The sequence below is a fragment of the Agelaius tricolor genome, unplaced genomic scaffold (assembly GCF_023055355.1).
Source record: "Agelaius tricolor isolate 1412-34295 unplaced genomic scaffold, bAgeTri1.0.p SCAF_6, whole genome shotgun sequence".
In the NCBI taxonomy this organism is placed as follows: Eukaryota; Metazoa; Chordata; class Aves; order Passeriformes; family Icteridae; genus Agelaius; species Agelaius tricolor.
Window position 1 is genome coordinate 46,252,138 of NW_027269266.1, and position 11,705 is coordinate 46,263,842.

The window sequence follows — 11,705 nt, forward strand, 5'->3', positions numbered from 1 at the left end:
CTCCACTTAGAGAAAAAAGAGCTTTTTAACAAACAGAAACTCAGTTAAGGAAAATCAGACTGACCAAAGGCCTTCTAAGAATTGCTTGCTTTCCAGGGTAGCAAAATTAAGATAAATGTGTTGTAAAGACGTGACAGCTGTGTTTGGTGACTTTGCTTTTGCAATGGTGATGCACTTTTACTCCATTTGCAATTACCTTAGGTAGAAGAACTCGTTTTTCATGATGAAGGTTCATCAGATGGGTCTGCTGAGGAGGTTGAAGAGGAAGGTAAATATATTTGATGTATTTTAGAAATGTTAACGGAAAGAAAGAGAACGAATATATTTTGATTAATAATTGTCTATGTCTAGCACTAATAGACCTTCTTTGGGTGTGTTAACAAAATGCTATCACTGAGCTTTCTTCTGTAAGGAATTAATGTACTGGGCTGTCAGCATCAACATCTTCACCCCCACACTGGCAACCCTCAGACATTGGACAGAAGTGGGATGTGCCAGGGAATTTTCCTGTGTAAAGTTAAGGCCTGAAAGTCACTTCTACACTTCCTTCCCAGAAGTGTACTTCTGTTGAGGTGGAATACCAAGATGAGGCCAACCTGAGAAGATTGTAAGAGTTAATCTGTGAAACAATGGCATGCCTTCTCTCAGATTACTCTTTCACCAGATTAGATTTAATAATAGATTTTTAAAAGTACATAAATCCATGCTAGTAGGATAAGCTTCCAAAAAGATTGAAAAATAAGCACCATCCCATTTAAAAGTCCTGTCTGTGATTTATTTCAGGTTTTTCATTAGCTGAGGTCTACATCTTTTCTATTTTTATTGTTATCTGTGGTTACTGAATGTTCCTACTGCTTTATCTATGCAGAGAATGCCATTCTACAAGCCTGAGATGGAACAAACTCCTCCATCCTCTCCTTCTTGATCTTGCTTTTTCTTTTCCCTGTGAGAGGCATTAGATCACAGTCATGGCATCCCTTTTCCTTCCTCTTCATGTTTTGGTTTGGTTTTTTATTTAATTGTATGGTTCACCTGACAAATTCCTGACCTCAGCTTTAGCCTATATTTTTTTCTCATAAACCCTGTGAGACCCAGAAGAACAGTATTATCATTTAGCAATTATCTACAGACTTATTAATCCCCAAAATCTAAACATGATAGAAAATCAGAAAACAGAGCTTTAGCTCAGGTTCAGCTTCAGGTTAGGGGATCTCTCAGACACTGTAATACACTAACACTAACACTAACACTAACTAACACTAATTTGGCAGGAATATTTTCCTCAACACATGCAGTTGCTTAAGTGTTTGTAGTATTGGGTAGCAAGTAGTAGTCTGCTGTTTCCCTTATCACTATCTTAAATTATTCTACAATTTTTGGGACCTGATTGAGCTACAGTCAAACACCTAACTGTAAACTTCAGGTCCAGTAAAGATGATTCCCTTTATTTTGATGTATGTGTTACTTAGCACATCATTTTTTCCCTTTTTCAGAAATACTCACTTATTCTGTTGGAATTATAAAACCTGATGATGTCTTAGCAGGACGTGTAGAAGAAATTAAAAAAAAGGTAGAGAGAATTTTAAAATATTCATTTATTCTATTTATTTAAGAGACATAATGGCAAAATGTAAGGTTAAGTAGATCCTAATTTATGCCCAGACTTTGGAACAGAATCTGATAAAGCTTCCTTGCTAAGGACGATAATAGCACAATAATTTTTACCTGAAATAATATGACATTCAAATCTATACTATTGCTTTAATATTCTATGCCAGCAGAGGTTAGACATTGTTTCATATTGCTTCTCTTATGAAAAAATAAAAAGCCTTATGACTATATATATCAAGACCAAATTAAAAGAATTTTAATAAGTATTATGACAGGGACAGTGACCTTTGCAGGAAAGGGAATTGGAGTGCTATATGGGTTGTTTCTGCAATTACTTAATGACTTTACTTTAGCTGAAAAGGAAGGAAGTTCAGTAAAGGAAAAAAAAAAAAAAGAAAAAAAAAAAGCAGTGCTTGAAAAGAGTTTAGCTGGAGCAGCTGCTACTTGGCTCATGAGGTGTGTTCTCCAACACAGGATGCACAGCCCCCCTTGTCAGGGCAGGCTGAAAACACTCAGCAGCACCACAGGGGCTTTTACAGAGCAGAGTGCTGGTATACAGGTTAATTTTGAATTTTGTTGTATCATCAGTACTGGGGCTGGATACTGCCTTGGCTGTAAAAATACCAGTATATGGTACAAACCTCACACCAACGGATTGGGAACTTTGATGCAAGTCATGTGTGCATCTCTCACAAATGCTTGCATTTAGTGCAGTAACCTAGCTCAAAACAGAAAATCATAAAGTAGATTTAATTTTTTTCTCATTTGCTGTTTCTAAAGCCAAGTAGTTTAGCCTTATACAACAACTGTTAACAAGTGCACATTTATGTGACTACCAACGTTACAATATAATTTATAATTTCTTGCAACATAAGATGCATGTTGACCACTCACAGTGATCCAAAGGAGTTTAATCAATGTGAAATAAAAGGGATCATTAACTTTTGAATGAATGTACTTCATACATTGAACTGCACTATATTTCTTCTCAAACACTAACTTAGGGGTATTGTAATCCTGAAGTGAAGTGCTTTGAAAGGCTGGAAGTTCAGTTTAGACAAAGATAGAGATTATATTTTGAATATTTCAGAGAATTTAAAATTTAAGTTAGCTTCCAAAACCAATCAATCTTTAGATTTACAATAATATATGATTTTGTATGTATCTATTTTCAAATGCCCCTGAGTAATAAGTGAATAATTGCAGATCATAGAGGCAGGATTTGGCATTGAAGCAGATGAGGAGAGAATGCTTACTGAAGAGCAAATCAGAGTATTTTACTCCCGGAATAAAGACGAGGTAAAACCAAACTAAAAACATAAATGAAAGGCTCAGGTAAAACATATAGTTGTTCCTAGATGTACTTGCAAATCTCTGTATGGCAAATTTTAGGTATATTGAAGAACTGAATTAATGTAGATTTAGTACATAAAAAAAAGATATATTCCCTCTCCCTTTTTTTCACTGACTCATATAAATATCACTACATAGCAGTCTAATATTCCAACCAAATTAAAATGGCCTCCAATTAAATACTGAAAGATTTATTTCTTCTTTTTGTTATCTAAATGTGCATGATCCTTAGACATGAAGCTAAATTTATAACACTATTTATCAAAATAAAATTATACTGATTTTAAAATGTGTTATGACAGGCCTAGTGACCTTTGTAGGAAAGAAAATTAGAATGCTGTATAGATTATTTCTGCAATTACTTGACCTTGGCTATTAGGTGCTGAAATATGGCACAAACCCAAAATCCAATGTCATCTATGTGAGAGTGTATATCTATTTGACATATATTATTCCAGCCAGAAAATAAATTATATTACATATTATACTTTTTTTTCTTTCTAGATTTTATCATGGGGTTGTTCTGAGAATAAATATGTGCACAGGCAGAGAGGGAAAGCATCTCAGCCAAAATCTATTAATTTTTTGTGCCTTGTCCTATATTAGGGGACAAAAAATAGCTAAAGACAGATAAAGTTCAAGAAAATAATTAAATTAGGCTGTCCACCATTATATGGCAGTGGTCTAGCAAACTGGAACCTGGATATGGTCATATTTTCCAGCAGTGTGATAACTAAAATTAACTCTTCAGAAGGATGGGTTAAAAAGGAAGTAATGGAGAGATCTTGTAAGAAACCATGAAGAGCTTGGTTTTAGCAAAGCTGGGATTGTAGGTTAGACAGAGGCAATTTTGAAACAGAGGTAAAAGTAATTGATCTTCATGGGAATAGCAGCCAAATTTGAGACTAGTTTGTTCATCTTGGGAAATGGGTTAAGAATATGCATAGATGTGAAGATAAGTGAAAAAGAAAAGCAATGAATTGAAAGCATATATGTGAATACTTCATCCTTGTCTTACTAAAGGTAAAAACTATCATATGCAATGACATGATGCTGGCTGATAAGGATTTAGTCAAATATTTAAAAGGAGAACAGATATCCCCAAGAAAAAGGTGGCATACAAAAAAGAAATAAAATTAACAATTCACACCATAAGTTTCAAAACTTATTTTTCTGATGGAAATATACTTTTATAGGATTGTAAGTTGAAACTGAAGAAGTGAAAAGCACATGGCAAAGGAAATGGAGAGCCTACAAATGTCTTGCAAACAGCTCAGTGTTCTATATTTATAGCCAGCTACATGACTTTTAGTTTCAAAAATTATTCATGGAACTGTATTGCAGTTTCTTATGTCACACTACATGCTGTATTACAAGCATAGCAAGTGATCACATTGAATTTCTAGATAATTTTCTTCATTCTTGTCATTTGCATTTTAACCTGGAAGAACATCTAGTACTTGTTTAAAGCATTTATATGACTTTCTTTATCTCAATTGACTTTCTTTTTGGACATTTGATAATGTTGTCTCAAATGGTTGAAAAAAAAATATTCCCAAACAATATATCAGAGTTCTGAGGAATGTATGTGAATGCCAGTTTCAGGAACAGGAATGTATGAGTTACTTTAAAAGTATAATTGTCTCATTTCCAATGACAAACTCAGAGTTCATAGGGGGGAAAATTTTGTTTTTTAGCCTGACTTTAATGCATTCGTTCAATTCATGATGAGTAGACCATGCCATGTTTTGATAATCACTAAAAAAGAAGCAACTGGTGCTATTCCTCATTGGATAGAACTACACAAAACAAATGAGTCTGGTGAGCCTGAGGAGCCAGTCAAGTAAGTACCAGTGAAAATGTGTATCTATGATTCAGTCAGTGTTCAGAGCACACCATAAGCCAAGGCATGTTCCTACAGATGCAGGTGTGCCCACGTGTGCAGGTCCAGGGAGCAGGCAGTCCACAGGACCACCACTAGAGATGCAGCCCTAGTCCTCATGGGAATTCAGAAATTCCTTGCTTCCCAGTTAAAGATGACAAGCCAAGGTCATTGATCTCTTTGAACTCACCTTCAGTGGGTTCTCAGAACAATGGGAACAATGACACACTTCAAAGCTGATGTAGCCCTTGCAATTCTGGTTCACCCATGCCACGGGACTCCCTGCACTGCTTGCACTGAAGGTTGCACTCTTTCCCATGTTTATCCCCATGTTCCTTGGGAGGCTGTAGATATGGCCCAGGACAGACCAGGGAACACCTGAGACATGGTCTTCTCCCTGGGAACACTGTAAAAGCCAGCAGAGAAGGGGAAGCATACTGGGTTGGTGTCCCCACCCTGGTCCAAGATGCGAAAAAATTTGTAAGGATTAGCTGTTCACAACCATGGTATCTTGAAATATCTGTTTTTCTTCTATGCCAAGGGCTTGAGGAGAATTTAAAGGATGATAGTTGTATACACAGCCTCAGACAATAGAGTAGTCACAAAAATTCAAATATCAGATCAAGTTTTATATTTAGACATTTACTTAATGCAACATGAGCTTAAATACTTTGTCCAAAAATTAATTTGTTATTTGTAATTGACATTTTTGTCAATGCCTGCTGCATCCCTTTCTGCATTAATTAAGTACAGCTGGGAACACTGCATTTTCTACAAGTGGCCAAGAGGGACTTTTTTTACACAGCTAAACAAACAGGCAAGAAAAAATGAGAAGTGCCTCTGTTGTCAACAACTCTGTAGTGCTATTATTTTTATGATCATGCATTACGTAAATTAAGCACAAGACTTCTATTGATCATTTGTTATACACTGTACACTTGTCAATAGTAATTCTATCTCATGAAACAGAGAAACTGTTTTGGATAAGCTAGAGGGGAATTGTTAAAGTGACCTGGCTGCGGTTTCTCCTTCAGAGCACATGATCATGCACTTTTTGAGAAGATTAATAATTCTCTTCTCAGAAATGTTACTTTACTCATGAATCTGAATTTAATAAAAACTTAGTTTTACATTCTATTCTTATGTTTCACTAAATTTTAAGAAAGTACGTCTTCAAAAATTCAGCTTGTTAACACTAAGCAGTGACTTAAACACTGTATTACTTAATGTTTCATCAGGTTGGCACCACTCAAGGAAACCGAGAGTCTGGTAAATTTATGTGATGTGCAAGACAGTATTGAAGATGCCAGCAGACAGCTTGCCTTCTTTTTCCCAAATTTTCATATTGAGGAGGGAGGACATCACGCTGAAAGGACTTTGGCCATAATTAGACCTACTCTCTTGAAAGAAAGGCGAAGTAAGTGTTAATAACTGCATTTTCTATCAAGGGTATATAAAGCTCTCATATTTGAATTTTGAATTATAAATTCTAACTCAATTAATGATATTTTTTTCAGTTATACCGTCTCTCCAGCATTAGGCCAGGAGTAATCTTTGGAATGAAGTTATGAGGTTAATTGTTATAGGAGCCTCCTCGAGCCGGGTCTTATAGGCTCTTGGAGGTCTATAACACACCCAAGATAGCTCAGCTACCCTTGGAGGCATAAAAATCAGCAGGGTGGCTTGTGTTGCAGTGTGGGAAACAAAAAGGTTTCATAAAAGGCAAAATAACAGAGAAAAACCGAGCCAGGTGCCAGAGGTTCTTGCTCCCGGTAAAACACCTCACAAAAGTGATTAGTTTCTTTGTTCACTTCTTTTTGTAGTAAATTGCCCAGAAGGGACTTTTTAGCTCCTGTCCAACTGGCTATCCTTAAGTTTGAGGTGAAGTCCCCCACGCCTATGAGGTGGTTTTTTCACCTAACTGACGAAAGAAACTTCTGGCCTTCTTTCCTTTTTGAGGGGACAAAGGATACTTTTGTCACTCCCTCAACAGGGGGCACACTCCTACAGTTAATGTTTTTCATATATTGAGAATGCAAATGTCAATGATTTTTTGTTCCTTCAATTAATTTTTCAAGAAATTCTGCAGATGAAATATTTCTAGAAGACCTCTCTGAGAAGCTTGTATTTTCAAATATAGTATAAGGGACTAGATTTCTCACCATAATAAAGTAGCTGATATTCTTGAATAGCAGACTCGGGATAAATCAATGGCAAGGGGGAAAATATTCAACCAAAGATGTTCTACGCTGCATGAGGCAGTGCTGCTCCAAGGCAGTTCTAAACAGACAGCATTTCTACAGATTAAATTAAAAAATCTACCCCATTACATGAAGCTTCATCCAAACAAGTTTACTTTTGTCCTCATATATTTACATTTCTTCCTAGATTTCAGATAGTATTTTTATTTCTAACTTGAGAATCACTGTACTTGAGCAATCTTATGTGCAGAGAGCTGAAAGACTACAATTTTGATCTTTCCTTGTGAATTTATGTCACTTATGGTTGTCTAGCATGTTGCTTAGAGCAGCAGTTCTGCAGTTCATGTTCAAGTAATTACACATTAATTTTGTAGGTAATTTTGACTTGTGCCAAATACTGCTTACTTACCCATGTGGCCTTATAAGACTTAGTTAAATAAACATTTCACCTATTCAAATTCCTTAGACCTTCTTTTGCTGGTAGTAACATGTATCATATTTCTCAGTCAGGATTTCCTACCAAGACTTTTTAAGCATGAGAAAGACTAAATATGAAGAGGATCAGTTTTCTGAGTGTCCAGGCAACTAGTGATTCCTCCTAGCAGTTGCTTTAAATTAGTTTCCTGTTCTTGATTGAGGAAACAAATTCACCCATAAAAAATTTAACATTATCATTGAAAAGTCCGTGTCATTTCTCTACAAGTGTTCAAATGAATGAATGGATGGCAATTTAGCATTATTTAAATATATTTAACAGATTCCATCATTCAAAGGATACAGGACGATGGTTTCCAAATAGCAATGCAGAAAGAAATAATTCTAACTGAGGAGCAAGTACGGACATTTTACAAAGAGCATGTAGATCAAGACTACTTCCCAGTCTTTCTAGAGCAAATGACCAGGTAAGATTGAAATTTTCACATTTAATAATTGTTGAATCAGAGACTCACAGAATGGTTTGGGTTGGAAGGGATTATTATTGCCCATCTAGTTCCAACCTCCTGCCACAGGCAGGGACACCTTTCACCTGAATAAGTGGCTCAGACTCCCATCCAACCTGGTGTTGAACACTTTCTGGATAATACATGGCTCCAAGATACACGTGTCTAAAAGTTCAGTAAAACACAAAACAGGAACAGATAGCTGCAGATAATGGAATAATTTCCAAGTACAACAAATTAAAAAATCAAGCCTTTAAAAGTTACTAGCTGTCCCATATTGCTGTATGTATGATGTCTCAGTGGCCAAGTCCACTGATTTGAGTGAAAACAGTTTAGGTCTGCTCTGAAAAGGCTGCATTTAGGTTGTCTGTAAGAGAGCTCTGAAATCTTCAACCCGGCTATGTGCTAGATAACTTGGGGAAGAGAAATAAATCATGTTTGGATATTCCCTTCATGGCTGGGGCATGATCAGTCTTTCTCTGTCTTGCCATTGTGACAAAACACAGTAACTTTGCAATTTAAATTCATATTTAAGCCCCATAAGCTTTTATCAGTCTGTACCTGTTTAAACAATCAGATCAGTTTTAAAGTCCCCCAATACTGGGGCTCATTTTCCTAGTCTGGGCTATATATAATCAAATTACTTTTTAAAAGTTCCAAGAGTTTGGGTTTTTGTTTGGTTTTTTTGTCGTTGTTTTTTTGTTTGTTTGCTTGGGGTTTTTTTTTTGTTTGTTTTGTTGTGTTTTGTTTTGTTTTAATGCTACTTTTCCCCTTGTACAGTGGTCCAACTCTTATATTGGCTCTAACACGAGAAAATGCTGTAGCACACTGGAGAAGTTTACTAGGCCCAAAGATCCTTGAAGAGGCTAAGGAAAATCCAGAGAGGTAATAGTCACAGAAGTAAACCATCATTCACAGCTTTCAACTTACCCTCACATTTCTCATCTCACTCCACATTCCAACTAGTGTAACTGTAGTGCCACCATCTGGAAACAGATATGCATTTCTGCAATTTTTTAAGCTTTTCTTGAAGGTAGTAGTGTATTACACATAGGAACCTCAGCATTTTTTGAGATATAATGGCTGCTAAACAGAATTAAAATCTGAGTTTTAAAAAGAGCAATGAACTGAAAGGGGAACTCTTGAGCCAGAGAAAAAATGCTGGTAATACATATTCTTAATGGGGGGGGGGAAGGAGGTCTTAAAATACCACCATTATTTTTTCTTGAAATACCACGAAGATTTTCTTGTAGCTTATTGAAAACTTTGCATCAGTAGAATATTTTGTTTGTGACTAAGTTTCTCCTACACAGTTTATAAACAGACACCTTAGTTCTGCCTGCTTCTCACATTGCTTTAGAAAACTGCAATGGTATCACCTTAATTGCTGCTGACAGAAGTGCCATCTCATTAAGAAATAAGTGGTATTTCTTGGAAATACAACACCACCAGTGTTGGGAGGGAGGGTGTTTATATTTCAGATTTCCAAATCAACAGTCATTTATATTCCCTGGGTTGAGGCTAATTATAGTTCAGAGCTCAAAATGGCTATTAAGTAACTTCCCTCTTTTAATGACTCTTAGTCTGCGTGCACAGTTTGCGTTTGAACATCTACCTATCAACCAGCTGCATGGCAGCTCTACACCCAGCGATGCTCAGAAGGAACTAAAGTTCTTCTTCCCTGAGGAACACACCTTTGCATTAATCAAACCTGATGCAGCTACTCATAAAGGTAAGGCATCTAGAAAGCATGGGCTGTATCTAGTGAGGCAATCATTTCTGCAAAGGATTAGCAATGCACACTAGAGTAAATCACATCAAATGCATTCTTCTGATTCTCTGAAGTACATTTTCTGTGCAGAGAAATTCTTTTACATGGCTTGCATAATTCTGATCGAGATCTCAAATGTGACATTTCTTTTGCTTAAGCTGCCTACGGGTCTTTCTTCACTAGAATAGTGATGAATTAAAGAAAAAGAGTTCCTAGCTAAGTTGAACTGTTTAAGGCCCAGCCTTACTTCTGCAAACTACCTTCCCAGCATCTTTATGAGTCAAAGGAGAGAGACACTAGCCAAACCTGTATTACTTATTTCAGGCAGGTATCTCTACTGACTCAAAAGGGGTCATTGCTCAGTTAGATGCATTCCCATCCTTGATTTAACTTACCATTAGTCTAAGGGAATAAGGAGAAAAAAATCAAAATAAAAAGAGCACTATGCACAATTCAGAATCTTGCCCTAAGCATGTTTGCTGCCACTCTTTAAAAATCCTCTACCTAAACCCCCAACTTAGCATTATTCTATTCTCTCCTAAAAAATTTTGGTAGTCTTTCTAATGCTAATTCATCATTGGCTTTTGTGAGTCTATCTTCCCCACTTGTGAAAATCCAAATTGCTTTTAGCCAGCCAGTTGATGTTTGATACAGCTTTACAACTACAGTCCACATTCTGTTCAATGTGAGAAATAACAGTGAATGCTATTGGCATAGTTTATTAAAATCTGTGTTTGATACATGCATCAAGATGGATAATGCAGTGACATAGGTTTCTGCCTATTTTAGAGGACTGTTGAAGTGTTTCTTATGGTGTCCATGTTTGGTTTGATATTGTAAGAAGAATTCTAATAGCTATTGGTGATTTTTTTTAGAAGGCATCCAGTATTTTCTGAAACTTTTGAAGTTTGGGTGTTTGGGGTTTGCATTTTTTGCATCTAAACCATTTCAAATCAAAAATGAGCTTGTTTGTCACTCTCCTAGATGAAATTATGAAAAAAGTTAAAGAGGCTGGATTTAGCATCTCGAAGGTAAAAGAACAAGCTTTAACTCGGGAAATGGCTTTACACTTTTACAAGGATCACGAAGGAAAACCCTTTTTTGATGACCTGGTGAATTTTATGACACAGTAAGTGTCTTGGTTTACAGTACTGAGGTATGTAAGTACACATCACACTTGCTACAGTGCCAACAAAACATGCTACACCATAACTGGTGCAAGGATTTTACAACCTGTCACTCTTTCTGGCAAGTTTAGTGGCTTCTAGCAAATAATACTCTTCCTTTAAAAGGGAGATTCAAAATTCTTACAAACTTATGGATAGTTTTATTTTGGATTTTATTTTCCCTGAAAGGGAACTGCTTTCCAATGGGATCTTTTTTCTCCTCATGCAGGACAAATATTTTCCTCATAATATTGTTAGTATAGCTGATAAAAACAGTATGTATTGTCTTGCTTCAGAAATTATTGGGTGAGAATGCCTTTTGGACAAGAAGTCCAAATCCAAATATCAGATCATCACAATCTCTTTGGCTTTCAACTATGGGATTTTTTCCTTAAACAAAACATGCAGAAACAAATTTTATTATTTAAGCAGTTTAATAAAATTAAGATAGTTCAATGCTTATTATAACCCTTCATGGTACCTCTGACATTAAAGCTAAGTCTGCATCTCAGAAATCTCAGAATAGTTTAAGAGATTTCTTTATATTGATTTTACAGGGGTCCATCAGTGATAATGGTCTTATCAAAGGAAAATGCTGTGGAAGAATGGAAGAAACTAATGGGTCCACCCGATCCAGAAGAGGCAAAGAAGACCTGTCCTGAATCAATTAGGGCTCAGTTTGCACACGATATTTTGGCTAATGCTGTTCACGGTTCATCTGATATAGAACAGGCAGAGAGAAGCATTCAGTTTGTATTTGGAGAGCTGGATGCAGACTAA

General features: G+C 36.2%; 1 protein-coding gene across 1 annotated transcript in view; it reads left to right on the plus strand.

Moving 5' to 3' along the window:
- The window catches only part of NME8 (NME/NM23 family member 8), a 15,797-nt gene extending 4,092 nt beyond the window's left edge, over nt 1-11,705 (plus strand). Inside the window, exons 6-15 of the mRNA XM_071429961.1 lie at nt 202-268; nt 1,494-1,570; nt 2,818-2,910; nt 4,662-4,807; nt 6,085-6,263; nt 7,805-7,949; nt 8,769-8,873; nt 9,572-9,720; nt 10,744-10,888; nt 11,483-11,705. Coding sequence (XP_071286062.1) covers nt 202-268; nt 1,494-1,570; nt 2,818-2,910; nt 4,662-4,807; nt 6,085-6,263; nt 7,805-7,949; nt 8,769-8,873; nt 9,572-9,720; nt 10,744-10,888; nt 11,483-11,705 — 1,329 coding nt within the window. The remainder of the gene's footprint in view (nt 1-201; nt 269-1,493; nt 1,571-2,817; nt 2,911-4,661; nt 4,808-6,084; nt 6,264-7,804; nt 7,950-8,768; nt 8,874-9,571; nt 9,721-10,743; nt 10,889-11,482) is intronic.